The sequence below is a fragment of the Urocampus carinirostris genome, chromosome 6 (genome assembly GCF_059441175.1).
Source record: "Urocampus carinirostris isolate Australia breed hairy pipefish chromosome 6, RoL_Ucar_1.0, whole genome shotgun sequence".
Classification (NCBI taxonomy): Eukaryota; Metazoa; Chordata; class Actinopteri; order Syngnathiformes; family Syngnathidae; genus Urocampus; species Urocampus carinirostris.
The window spans coordinates 29,597,821-29,611,995 of NC_142354.1; the positions used below are offsets into that span (position 1 = coordinate 29,597,821).

At 40.5% G+C, this 14,175-nt stretch overlaps 1 protein-coding gene across 5 annotated transcripts in view; it reads left to right on the forward strand.

Annotated features, from left to right (window-relative positions):
* Nucleotides 1–13,768, forward strand: part of LOC148364535 (sodium channel protein type 8 subunit alpha-like) — an 83,532-nt gene extending 69,764 nt beyond the window's left edge. For 4 of the 5 annotated variants that reach the window (XM_088338677.1, XM_088338680.1, XM_088338676.1 and 1 more), the window contains exons 22-28: nucleotides 2,088–2,210; nucleotides 5,211–5,495; nucleotides 5,571–5,624; nucleotides 6,881–7,018; nucleotides 7,102–7,206; nucleotides 7,291–7,561; nucleotides 8,325–13,768. In XM_088338677.1, coding sequence (XP_088194803.1) covers nucleotides 2,088–2,210; nucleotides 5,211–5,495; nucleotides 5,571–5,624; nucleotides 6,881–7,018; nucleotides 7,102–7,206; nucleotides 7,291–7,561; nucleotides 8,325–9,484 — 2,136 coding nt within the window. In that variant the 3' untranslated portion in view covers nucleotides 9,485–13,768. The remainder of the gene's footprint in view (nucleotides 1–2,087; nucleotides 2,211–5,210; nucleotides 5,496–5,570; nucleotides 5,625–6,880; nucleotides 7,019–7,101; nucleotides 7,207–7,290; nucleotides 7,562–8,324) is intronic. The other variant, XM_088338679.1, reaches the window with a different exon arrangement.
* The last annotated feature ends 407 nt before the right edge of the window (nucleotides 13,769–14,175 follow it).

The following is a 14,175-nucleotide window of genomic DNA, read 5'->3' on the forward strand; positions in this document are numbered from 1 at the left end:
TGGCATTTGACATAATTATAGATTGTATAAGAATGATGTGAGCCTGTGCCCCATAATTAAAAGGGACAGTGTGTATTGTTTAGCGCCTTCTAGTGGTAAAAACTTCAGCGATTAATAAAAAGAATATTGATTTAATAAAGAGCAAAATAAAATTCAATATCAAATAAAACATGCACGTCTGGAAATGCTCACAGGTAAAGAAATTTGCACTTATTTTACAAAACAAGAGCCTCACCTAAAGGGAGGTGACAAATGTGTCTGACATCTTGCTGCTGCAGGTACCCCAAAACCTCAAAAAAACTGGGCAAAAAATGAAAAGTACAATGGTATGATTTGGTCACATTGATTGTCCATAGTTTGCATTTTTTCTTTGTGCTTCGTAGCCGACGTTTTTGGTTCCACTTCACCATACAGTGACAGCTAGTGTTCGGATGATGCAGGCTGTTCCTTTAAGTCAAAATTTGGATGCAGAAATCCCTAGTTTTTTGTGGGCGATGCATTCTAAAAAGATAAAATAAAGTTTTTTTTGTAACAACATCTGCACTTTCAAATTATAATTTCAAAAATTAAACTTTTGATCTCAGAACAGTACGCTTTCACTTCAAATGATACTTTGTTGCCATCATTTGTACGTTATGGAAAACTGCATTTACGTAGCTTAGGCAGGGATCCACAACCCAAAATGTTGAAAGAGCCTTATGTCATGATTACTGATGTGAAGCACCTGTGCCCGCTCCTTTGGCGCCAACTGCCTTGGACTCTGATTGGCTCCCTGTCCCTATTTAAACCCAGTCCTGTTTGTTCCGTTTTGTCAGTCCGTCTGCGAATCTCCGTGTATACTGGCCAAGCCTTTTTCGACCCTGACTCACGCCTGTGCTGTTTTTTTGCTCCTATTTGTCTCCCACTACGACCTGTTTTGATCTCAACCACATCTGCTCTCCCGTCCCGAATTACGATCCGTTTTTTATTCCGACCACGTCTTGCTCTCCCGGTCCCGGCTACCGCCATCGCTCGCTACGGAAGATCCACTTCCGTGTTCAGATCACAAGCCGAGTACGAGAGCGAACACCGGATTTAGAGCGCACCCCTTCCTCGTTCCTTCAATAAAACTTGTGGTAAACGTTACGCGAGTGGGTCCTGTTTTCTTTCTTGTCCTGATACCTTATTGGACCAAAAAAAAATAAAAAAAAAAAAATATCTGGAGCTCCAAACAATTAAAAGCATTATATATGTCTTTCAAGAAAGAAAACACATACTGTGTCTATCTATATTCATTGGAAAATACTAAGAACTGGTCCTGTTTTTGTTCATTTTTCCATTATCAAGCATTTTTGCTAGGGAGCACCAAAGAGGAAAATCCGGAAATTAGCAAATCCACGATAATGATGATTCATGTAAATGAAAGGCCATTTTAAGACGAAATGTCTTGTGTTATTAAAATATCTCAGTAGTCTTGAGTCACGTTAATGGCTGGGTATGATGTTCCTCTCATGTAATTAAACTCTATTTCTCTCACAGCAGGTTCCTCCATCCTATCAACTTTAAGTTAAGCGTCACAAGTGTCTTGTTTGAGGTACCATGGTAAGGCTTGTGTTGCTGTGCTGGTTCTCTCACAGGTTCTTCTGTGCCCATCCTGAAAGCTCCTCAATCTTCATTCCTCTCTTTGTCCTTTATAAGTGAGAACTCCTCTAGTATAGAAACCGTATTGTTCTGTACACGTCTGTTTTTTGTGTCATATTGGTGGAGTGCCTGTGAGAACATCCCGCCTCTGATTATTTTCCCTTTGTTGGACTGGTTTTATCTTTTATCCCTGTCACTGTGCCAACCACAAGTTTTTCTCCAGGTGTGCCTTCGAACTGGCTTGACTCGCATGCCAAACTACAGCCAAAAACTAACAGAAGTAATCAAGAAATAACCAAGAAGAAAGCCTATGCAATTCTCTGACTTACTGTTACAGTAGAGTTCATGTGTACCTATTGATGTTTTGGAAAAAAAAGTAGGACCTTACCTTCTAGCTCTGTCCCCTCTAACCATGTGGGTCCTCTCTTCCTTTGCTTCTGTCCTCCTGTCTGTCCCTATCTGTGTAGGTGTCTATAGTCAGCCTTATAGCTAATGCTTTGGGCTTCTCCGATCTTGGCCCAATTAAGTCGCTCAGGACACTGAGGGCCTTGCGGCCCCTCAGGGCCCTGTCACGTTTTGAAGGGATGAGGGTAAGGCCCCAAGATATCAGGCAGCTGCTGCTTCTGCATGCCAACTGAATAAAAAAAATCCACAAAATGACATGGATTCAGATGTTAACCTTTTTCTTGCATGGGTTCAGATAGTTTCAGATGATCAAACAGGGTGTTCCAAAAGTCCTAGGCACATTTTGACATCGAACATCTCAAAAACTTTTAAGGATATAAAAGCACATATTGTAAATTTAGAAAACTTGGAATCTCAATTTTTACATGAAAGGTTCAAAGATGTTCAAAATGAGTACCATTGGTCACACGACACATTAAGCCAATAGTCTAATTCTTGTCAATCACATCCTATCATAGCATTTTCATTCCTTGCATCAGCTTCTGTTATTCGAGCTGTCATCTCATCCATGTCTCTTGAAGAAGGAGGCACAGAGACCAATACTTTCACGGGTCCCCATAAAAAGAAACCGCATGCTGTTAATGTGGAAATCTGGGTGGCCAGGACATGAGAATGTGGTTATTCTGTCCTAGACAGCTCAATCCATCTGTCTGGTGGTGTTGTGTTAAGAAAGTGTCTAACCCTAAGGCTCCAGTGTGGTGGTGCCCCACCCTGATGGAAAATGAAGTCACCCGACTCTTTCTCACAAAATCTATCCTTTAACCTGTTTTCCAGCATGTACAGGTATGTCACACCATTGACTGTTGCGCCTTCTAAGAAGAATGGTCCATACACAGCTCTCTTTGACATAGCACGAAACACAGTCACCTTTGATGAATCTTGCTGATGTTCAAGAAGTCCATGTGTGTTATCAGTACCCAATATGCAAGTGTTATGGTTGTTAACTTTGCCACTTACATGGAAAGACACATCATCGCTAAAAACAAATCTATTATCGTCCAACTTCTGTTGCATAACAATGCAAACGTCACAATGAGCTGGTTTATCAGTGTCCTTCAACTACTGGGCTAACTGTAGCCTGCCATGTGCAGTCATCTTCTTACATGCCAAACAGTTGTTGTAGGACACTGAAGTTCTTCACTGGCTCTTATTGATATAGCATCTGGAAAGCAGCTCGAACTTGTTCAATCACATCTTCTGGAGTTGAGGGGCGTGCTGAGCATAAGCACCCATCAGTTGTCAATTTACCATACCATCTCACTGTGGACTTCCTCTCTGGTGGCTTCGTTCCAAATTTCTGCTAATTGCAAGTTGAAGTACAGTCAATGATTCAGTTTTTTTCAAATTGAAGCACACAGAACACCATTCCTGGTTGCATTAACGGCGTTAGCGGGTCTGAAAAGAAATGGAAAAAAATCAGTAACCTTACAAAAATGTAATGTAATTAGCGATATGGGGACTTCAAATATGCTCAAGACTTTTGGAACACCCTGTACATCTGTAAATAGCATACAATAATAAAAAGATCTTTATACTGGCTTGTGCATGAACTTGGTTGCTGCTCCCCGAAATAAAAATCCGACAGTCTCCGGGGAATTTTTACCTTAGCTCTTCTGAGCCTGATTCAGGGATGTTACGATTGTGCCAAAGAGTAAACAAATGTGTTAGGCTCAGAAGCTTCTGCCTGTCGCTCTGTCACAAAACTTGTGCTGTTCACTGATATTATTGCGGTTTGGCTTCGGTATCGTCACACTGGAAGAGCACCAAACTTCTGGTTGCATATGTTCCCTTCCCCCGCTCATCCTTGCTTGCCATCCATCTGCCGGTTCTTCACATGGATGCATCTTAACACGTTTGGCGAGCCCTTTGTTGTTGATGTGTGTGCTTTTTGGGGTGATATTCTGGCTTCGTATCATTTCTACAAGTTGTATTCAGGCAACACTGATATTACAAAAAGTCTGAGAAGAAAATTGTTTGCAGGATCCATTTTGAATATAACAGGAATTTATAGATTCTTAGTTACCCAACAGTAATTAGACTCATATTTTGGCCTCCTGAATACAGCTTAAAATAACACAAGAGAAATCTTGGCCTTGTTGATAAAGAGATTCACATACCTTTCAACCTCAGCCAATTGCCCCCCTTATTTATGATACCAATTTGCCTTGTTAAGTAGTAATAAACCTTACAACCACAATGCGGCACCTATTTACTCACAGAAAGACAGACTATGTAACCTCGACGCTATTAGCAATCTACAAGACGTTGTTATCTGCTATCAGTGATCGAGACGATCAGGATTAGGGATATAATGGTTAAAGTTTTTCTCAATTATCCCAGTACAAAAATTCTTACACCGCATATATAATTTGAGTTGATTAAAACACATATAAAATACAGGGAAAACGTAGTTAACTATTTGTGATTCAACAAACTAATGAATTTCTAGCATTTGTTAAAAAAAATAGTAAGCTTGTCTGGTGAAATTTCATTTCTCACACAATTTGACAATTTTAACCTTGTGTTGCCCTAATACTCCTTGTGGTTCAATCAGAAAACCAATATATATTAAAATGGACATTCATATATTCTCTTGCTCATGAATATGACTCATATTTCATTAGAAAAAATACATATATTGAATTGGATATAATCATTCTATGTAGCCTGCAAGTTGTAGCTCCGTATATTTTAGAACTTGAGCCTCAGTATTGTTTTGAGTGCAACTTCAGAATTAACCACAAAAGGTAGATGAAGATGTAAAGAGGTTTAACAATATATTTAAAACATGGGCACAGCCCCATACCTAAAGAGTAAGTTTTATATTTTCTTTAATGAATTATTCTATTCATAACACCATGGAATTTTAACTGATGCAATGGCTAAATATTTCATGCCTATTTAGAAAATTATTACTCTATATGAACCTTCAATATCATAGAAAACGCAATGCATTAAAATGGTGCTTTATCTATTTCACAACATTTTTTCAAGCTTTATATTTGGCGGATGTTTTCAGAATGTGCATTTTAATTTCTGCTCCGGTCGACTTCCTCGGTGTTCGTTTGAGCGGGCCAACGCAAACTTCGCGTGATTCGAGCGTGTCCTCGATTTCTCCCCCTCAGGTTGTGGTGAACGCTTTGGTAGGGGCCATCCCCTCCATCATGAACGTGCTGCTGGTTTGTCTGATCTTCTGGCTTATCTTCAGCATCATGGGTGTCAACCTCTTTGCCGGAAAGTATTACTTCTGCTACAATGACACGCAAGAGGAAATGTTCCACCCCAATGATGTCAACAACCGGACGGAGTGTTTTGCACTCATCAATGACAATCACACGGAAGTCAGGTGGAAAAACGTCAAGATCAACTTTGACAATGTGGGAGCGGGCTACTTGGCGCTCCTGCAAGTGGTGAGGGTCATTTTCAACACGTAATAACCTTCCCTGTATGGATTTTGCTTAACATATTGTTTCTGAACCTCGTAGGCGACATTCAAAGGCTGGATGGACATTATGTATGCAGCAATTGATTCTCGAAAGGTAGCGCCTTTTAAATATTTTTCACTTTTTTTGTAAGCATGTTAGTTTAAAGGTTGGGTACGTTATTTGAGGTGTCTTTAAAAGTTTCAAATTAAATACTTTCTCTGTTAAGTATATGTTAACAATGCCAAACTGAGTTCAGAGAGTCTTTATATATATTTATATAATTTCCCCGTCGCACCTATCTGCTTTTATCTAACCTCTATTAGCTATTTTCCGGCCACAGAGCGCATTATGCTAAAGAGAAGGAGGCAAAGGGGTTGGGGGTAGGTAACAGAATAATTTCACTCGTCGTTTTCTTTATTTCCAGGATGAAAATGGTGAAAGTAAGAAAATAACTGTTTCAAATGCATTCCAAGTGCCAACCCAAACCGCAAAAAAAGTTCACTCGAACGCGTCTAAGAATTTTACATACTTGCACGCGCAACAAAAAGAGCTGTAAAGACAATTTCAACTAGGAGAGGACGTCAGCAAGTAGAATATTTTTGAAGTTACATACACCACGTTTAAATACATATATAACACACACCCCTAATTTTTGATTAAAAAACGGTATCTAATTTTGTTTTTCAGGACGACGTTCTTTTTTCTCCATTCTCGGACATTCGTTTCTGGTGCAGTGAATGAAAAGTGTGATAATGACATAAAATCACTTTTGCTTTTTCAGATGTGATCAGCATTACATCTACACTGGTGGTCTAGTGAATAGGATATAGCTCTCCCACGTCAGCCACTCGGGTTCTATTCCCGTTGTTTCCAATGTTTTGAGAATGTGCTCAGCAATATCTTTCGATGATTGCACAAATACTGTACATCATAAAAACTTGTGTATGAAGCACACCCAAACTTGTGGGTTTTTTTAGTTAAAAAAACAAATTAAAAAAATATCTGGGTAAGGTTGTTCATTTTAAAGTATATTTTCTAAAGAATAAGAATTATCATGCTTAAATTGTGTGGAATAATCTGCCAGATAAGTTTGTTTATTTCAGGTATTATTTTCTTCCTCAAAAAATGTGTATTCTTAAAACAGATTACAAATTTTGAAAAATAATATTTCAATTGAGCCAAAATAATAATAAAATAAATAATAAGAAATGTAAAATTGGCCAAATTATCCGAGGGATAAGGTTGCTGCTTATCCCAAATATTATTTTTGAAATAAAAATGACTCATTTAAAAAAAATCTTCAAATAAATCTGAACAGTATTGTCATATATTTTAGGACCTCATTTATTTTCTCTTTTACGACTTTACAGGTGGAGGATCAGCCGCTTTACGAAGACAACTTATACATGTACATCTACTTTGTCATCTTTATCATCTTTGGTTCTTTCTTCACCCTAAACCTCTTCATTGGTGTCATCATCGATAACTTCAACCAGCAAAAGAAAAAGATACGTTTTATTTTCCTTGCTCGTTTTCTTGTTGTACATATTTTTACTTCACGGTTGTAACCAGATCGCTTTTGATCCTTTACTTTGGAGGTCAGGATATTTTCATGACGGAAGAGCAAAAGAAATACTACAACGCCATGAAAAAACTCGGCTCGAAGAAACCACAAAAACCCATACCCAGACCACAGGTTAAAAAATGAAATCAAAATAAAACCAAGTATAATTCATTAAGAGTATGTTCTGAGAAAAAAACTAAACTTCCTTTCCTGCAGAACAAAATCCAAGGCATGGTGTTTGACTTTGTGACCCAGCAAGTGTTCGACATCTCCATCATGATCCTCATCTGCCTTAACATGGTCACCATGATGGTGGAGACGGACGATCAATCCAAAGAGACTGAGGACGTTCTCTACTGGGTCAACTTCATCTTCATTGTCGTCTTCACCGGCGAGTTTTTACTGAAACTGTTTGCGCTGCGCCACTACTACTTCACCAATGGCTGGAACATCTTTGACGTGGTGGTCGTCATCCTCTCCATCGTGGGCAAGTATTGTTTGGAATTTTTGAACACAAACGAAACATTTCCTCTTAGGTATGTTGAATAGATCTACAGTACTTCCTGTAGTCACTATTTATTTATTTTGAGTTTACTGCTAAGGAAGAAGCAAGGGTTGCTATATTCTTCAATTACTGTTTTCTATACCAATAAAGAGAGGCTGTGTTTCAGCTTGTTGGTAAAAGTAAAATTGAAATTGTCTTGATTGTCACTGATAACAACGTAGTGAACATTGCTTGCAACAAAATTATACAGGGTGCTTCAGAAGGCTCATTTTGACATTAAACATCTCAGAAAGCTTGTAATCTGCATTTTTACATGGTAAGTTCAAAGATGGCAGCACGGCGGCTGGGTGGTTAACACAATATTCAGATTATTTGGATAGTTAGAAAGCTCCTTCCAGCTTGATAACAAGCTGATAATTTGTATAATCTAAGTTGATGAAGAGAAACCTCCAAAAACATGGAGGACGTGCGGCCCTCAAGGACCGGGTTGCCCAAATCGGATATTTATCCTCGAATATTGATGGAAACTCTTAAAATGGCTGCCACCAAATAGGTGGATTTTCTTAACTCACATCCTACGAGCACATCATTAATCAAAATTCTATATTTAGACTGACCTGAAGAAAATATGAGTATAGGTAAATCCTTACGTTTGAATGTCACTTAGAAGAGTAGTTTTTTGTTTAAGGATTGTTTTTAATGGCCTTTAATTATTCATACCTGTTCATGATGTGTTCTCCCATAGGAATGTTCCTCGCCGACTTGATCGAGAAGTACTTTGTGTCGCCGACCCTGTTCAGGGTCATCCGTTTGGCTCGAATTGGTCGTATCCTGCGCCTCATCAAGGGTGCCAAAGGCATCAGAACCCTCCTCTTTGCCCTGATGATGTCGCTCCCGGCCCTGTTCAACATCGGCCTGCTGCTTTTCCTGGTCATGTTCATCTTCTCTATCTTCGGCATGTCCAACTTTGGCTATGTGAAGCACGGGGCCGGCATCGATGACATGTACAACTTTGAGACCTTTGGCAACAGCATGATCATTCTCTTCATGATCACCACCTCGGCCGGCTGGGACGGCCTGCTGCTGCCCATTCTTAACTACCCGCCCGACTGCGACCCCTTGCTGGAGAATTCGGGCACACCTTCCACCGGAGACTGCGGCAACCCCTCGGTGGGAATCTTCTTCTTTGTCATGTACATCATCATTTCCTTCCTGATCGTGGTCAACATGTACATCGCCATCATCCTGGAGAATTTCAGCGTGGCCACGGAAGAGAGCGCCGACCCGCTCAGCGAAGACGACTTTGAGACCTTCTATGAGATCTGGGAGAAGTTCGACCCCACCGCTTCCCAGTTCATCACTTACGCCAAGCTCTCCGACTTTGCCGACGCGCTCGAGCACCCACTGCGGGTCCCCAAGCCCAACACCATTGAACTAATCGCAATGGACATGCCTATGGTGAGCGGGGACCGTATACACTGCCTGGACATCCTGTTTGCCTTCACCAAGCGCGTGCTGGGCGACAGCGGCGAGTTGGACATGCTGAGGCAACAAATGGAAGAGCGTTTCGTGGCGGCCAATCCCTCCAAGGTTTCTTACGAGCCCATCACCACCACCCTAAGGCGCAAGCAGGAGGACGTGTCAGCCCGGATCATCCAGAGGGCGTACCGGGTCCACTTGGCAAGACGGGGCTTCGTTTGCAAGCGCGTTCCTGCCAACAACAGAGTGGAGAATGGCGGGAACAATCAAGAACAAGAGAAGGAGGCCACGCCCTCCACTGCCTCCCTGCCCTCGTATGACAGCGTCACCAAACCCGACAAGGAGAATGACGACGACAATGAGGGCAAGGGAGGGAGGAACGAGCGAGGAAGAAACCAAAAAGACGTCAGGGAATCCAAATGTTGAGGCGACGGGATGGTCATATTCACGCTATTAACACCACAAAGTATAACACGAGGAAACTCGCACCCGCACGGATGTACAGATTATTTTATTCGCAAGTCAGAAAAGAATCACAGGTTTTTGTTTCCGCCTCTGGGAGGGAAGCCCTCACCCTGGAACTCCTCCCGTGAGCCACGTCCGCAGCTCCGGGCGAAGGACTTTCGCCGATTCCATAGGGAGACAGCGTCAAGGGAATGAGAAGGAATTCTTGCCAAAGTTGTACTGAGCAAGCAAAAAGGACAAACTGTGGTCAAGCGGAAGATAAGTCGGGGATATTTTTTGTTCAATTACAAGCTAGAAATCGTCGATGTGAGCAGCGAAAATGCAAAGCGACATAAAAGAACACTATTTAGCATTTTGCCCGTGGCACTTAACTCCCATAATTTACACTCACGTCTGAATGTTGTTGTTTTTTTTCCTTTCCAAACTTGGGCTTTCCCACCGATTTGTTCAGGGTCTGTTTATCGTTAGGGGGGGTGGGCAGGGGTGAACTCAGGCCAAGGGCTCACGTGCATTTACTCCGAACGATTTCCAAAAACAAATACATAGGTACTTGTGCTTGTTCGATGCATAAAAATGATTCGCATGACGGCATGTTTTTGACCAGAACTCTTGCATGAACTTTTCATAGTCCACGAGACACTAACACCGCCGCGGCGCGACACAGGGGGAGGGTGTCCATCACCCCAAATGAAAACCTTGTCTCATCGTTCAAGACGTTACGATTGTTGCCTCTATAAAAGACGAATGGAAACTGCTGGTATATTCAAACACACACACTCGAGGGTTGCAGTCGTAACGTGAATACTTATTTGCTGCTCTTGAAGGTGTGAAAAGACAACGGGCGTGATGTCAGAGAAATCAGAAGCTTCTATTTAACGTTTCTATGCACCGATGTAACGCTCCATTTGCTTTTATCGTTTATGAATGGTCAGCGGGGATTTTACAAGTGTGGTCTTTTGATTTCTTTTCTTTTTTTTAACGTTTCATTTGTGAAGGAGCTAAGAGGAGATCCGAGGTTTATATGGGTAAATCTCCTTTCGGAGGGAAAAACAGGTGTGTCCGATTTAACTCATTCACAGCCAGCCTCGTCCAAATCCATTTTTGACGTCCATAGCCATCAGTGGCACTGAATGAATGTGTTAAGTTGCGTCGTGAGGAAGGCAAGCATCCGAGTGTGTGGAGAAGCCAAAGAGATCTGCCTTGTTTTTCATCCTTGAAGTGGGTTTGTGCTTCATGACTAAATGTCCTTTTATTGTTTTGGACGCTGGCTTTTAATTTTACTCTCAACAGAGACCCGAGAATTGTATGCAATGCTTGAAAAAAAAAATCCTCCCCTTTTTCTCAGGAGATCTTATACTCGTTGAGCTCTGCTACACAATGCAAGTGAATGTGACGGCCACATTTATTGAATCACGTCTTTTGCCTTTTTGTTTAATGCCATGACAACGATGATATGATTATGATGATGGAAACGAGTCACACGGTCCATTGTGTTGTACAACTTTGTGTTTTGACGCGTAGACTTTCAGGGCTAGATACATCTCAGTGGAACACCTTTTTTTTCTGTTCTCCCAAAGGTGCCGGTGAAATGTGCCAGTGGATTGCATTTTGAAGTCCTTAGGGATTCTATTCAATGCTTCATGTCTGAGAGGTTAACACCCAGATCAAACACAGTAGTACATAGACCCTTTAAAGTGCTTGGGTCAAAAATAATCCAAAATTGGGTTAAAACAGGCCACTCCGCTACTCGGGTTCCTTCGAGACAACTTTCAGGATTGTTTTGTACAAAAAAACCCACACATTTCTTAGAGTTGTTGTAACCACCTAATTTAGTGTTTTTCAAACAAAATGACCCATGTTTGGCTTTGATTAAGACAAGCTACACACATTTTTGTATGTGTGCGTGTTGTTCAATTAGGGGGTGAAACAAAATGAGATCATCTTTTGTATATAAAGACTCAATTTAGGGTTTATATGTTGAAAAAACAACAGAAAGATAGGTTAAATTAATCTAAAAGCTTAACAAGTCCAAAGTGGGATATTTTTGACCCAACAGTTTTTAGTGTCAAGGAAAAATACTGTGTGGATGTCACCGGTTTGGGCGATTTCTCAAATACTCTGACCCGCTTGGCACCGTGCTCAGTATAAAAAAAACACGGAAAAACACTTCTCACGCCTGCAACCGAATTTTAGTGACCCAGTGATGTCACTTCCTGTTTTTTGGACAGTCATTGATTCAAATGGTCCATTGTGTGCTTCAAAATCTGTGCAGATATTGACCAAATAATTGACAAGCAGGAAATTCCCTTTTTTGTTCTTCGTATATTTAAAAAATACTCAATTTGCAAAAAAGGACCCATTTTAAAAGAAGGACAAAAATATAGATGCTTTGTTCTCAATCCAAGAATGAACTTTGATTAGAAATTAATATTTAAATTTTCATGGCATGTGGCTGTTTTTGTAAATATTCGTCTTCATCAAACACCACGGCAAATAATCCTAAGTAAATATATTAAAAAGCATCAATAGAATGGCCAGCTTCTGCCCCATTACCTGTTAGACTGATATGTTGGTCAGAGTAAACCTTTTATAGTCACTTTTCACACCAAAAAAAGGAAATAAGAGAAAATGATTTATATTCTAAATCAACACCATCATATACAGAGCTATATAGCTTTGCATATATATATATATATACATATATATATATATATATATATATATATATATATATATATATATATATATATATATATATATATATATATATATATATATATATATATAAATAAATCAGTGGAGGGCTGTTTATTTCACAATTAGGCCTTCAGCCCTAGTGTAAGTATTGCGTCGTATGCAAGAAAAAAAATGTCTCTATGAATTGCAAGAGAAAAGCCCTTCCCGACCCGAACGTAATGATTAGCATTTTAGGCTGGGGTCAGGCTCGGGCTTATGATCTTATCCCTAGACTTTCCTGCTTGCAAAAGGCCTGCTTACTTCACAGTTGTCTGGCCTTTATTTGAAAAACATCTCAAAACAACACAATTTCTTTGTGCAGTTCATTCTCTTCAAATTAAATGGCTGATGGCGCGATCGCTTTGAGAGATTACCGCCCCCTACGCCAATAATAGTTTGTCAAATCGCCGACGATTCCTTACGCTTTCCAGAGAGCCAATTTCCACCAACTCTGAGCGTGAATGGCTAAACTAACCTCTTTAACTAACTCTAATATTACAGTACACGACCTTTAGAACTGTTGAATGAAGGCCTCCTGGGGGATTTCCGAGCATAACAATAGTAACGGCGAAATGCTTAAATATGAAAGCACACATGTAAAAGTAGTGCAACCAGGGAAAGGCAATGAAAGAAAACATAAAGAATTTTGCCTTATTTAATAAGTAATCATGGACAAAATACAATTAACATCACATTATCCAATTTTTTTTTCAGGCCAGCAGAGTAGGCCTTGCAGTGGAATGCATGCTTTTGCACCAGCTGCTTGCTTAAAATTTGGGGGAAGGATGCCACTGACTAGCATTCCCTTTTACACATTGACAACCACGTGGACGCTGCGGAGTAAATCCCCTTAGCGTCCTAGCACGCTTAGCTGGGGTTCGGCGGCACCTGCTCTGTCTAAAAGTCAGTCGTCTTAGTTGCCTGTGTGTTTGTTTCCGGTGCAATATATTTAAATGGCACGTGCCTTTTTAGCTTCCTGTTTAGCGTCTCGGTTGATTCGGCAAAGTTCGCAAAAACCCGCCGGGGAGAAACCAAAACAGAGCATGATAGTAGCAATGTATTGAGTCAAAAATGAAGTGGTGTGTTGCTAATGCTAACTCACTGCGTAGTTTAGGTTTGGACTAGAATTGTGTGAGACGACAAAATAATCTCCCCTCTTTCGTGATATTGTTCTCCACCATGTTTATTTTTCAAACTTCTGATTTGGTGAAAGCTCGCTTTGTTTTCCAGGTTTCTGTCATTTTCCCAAATTTCGAGTTTTTCGTTTTAGGGCCATTCTTTTGATTCGGCATGAGTGGGGATAGTTTTGCTTTTTGTTTTGCTGAAAATCGGCTGACTGGGTAAGGGGTGAGGGGTCAAATTTTGAATGTCATTATCTCTTGCCACTAATGCAGCCAGAGAGAGGAACATGTTGCACAACCACGTGAGACAATTCAGTGAGAATCAGTGAAAGAATGTCTTCATTTGAGCACGAATCTATTTCCAAACAATAAAGCAGCCTTCCAGTTAGACCCGTGACTGGTGTTGTTTTTGGGTGGTCAGTAACTTGTTACTGGTTCGTGGCACTGTATGCTTTTAGTGTGTTTCAAGCAACTACCGTATTTTCTCGACAATAAGGCGCACCTAAAAACCAAAATTTCCAGAATTCCAAAAATGTGCCTCTAAATCGACGACTCTCTTGGCTAGCCGAATGCCTTATCATCTGATTAGTGACGTGCATACATGGATAAATGAGATTCCCATTGTCCCTATAGTGTAAGATCGCGATCTTGGCAGAATCCGCGGGGAAATGTCTAGCTAAGAAAAGTAACAAATTGTGCTACAATTAAGACACATGCAGTTGTGGACCGGTCACAGCTCTCAATCTCAACTACTGCAGAAGACAATATTAATTAAATTGGGATTACCATATACAC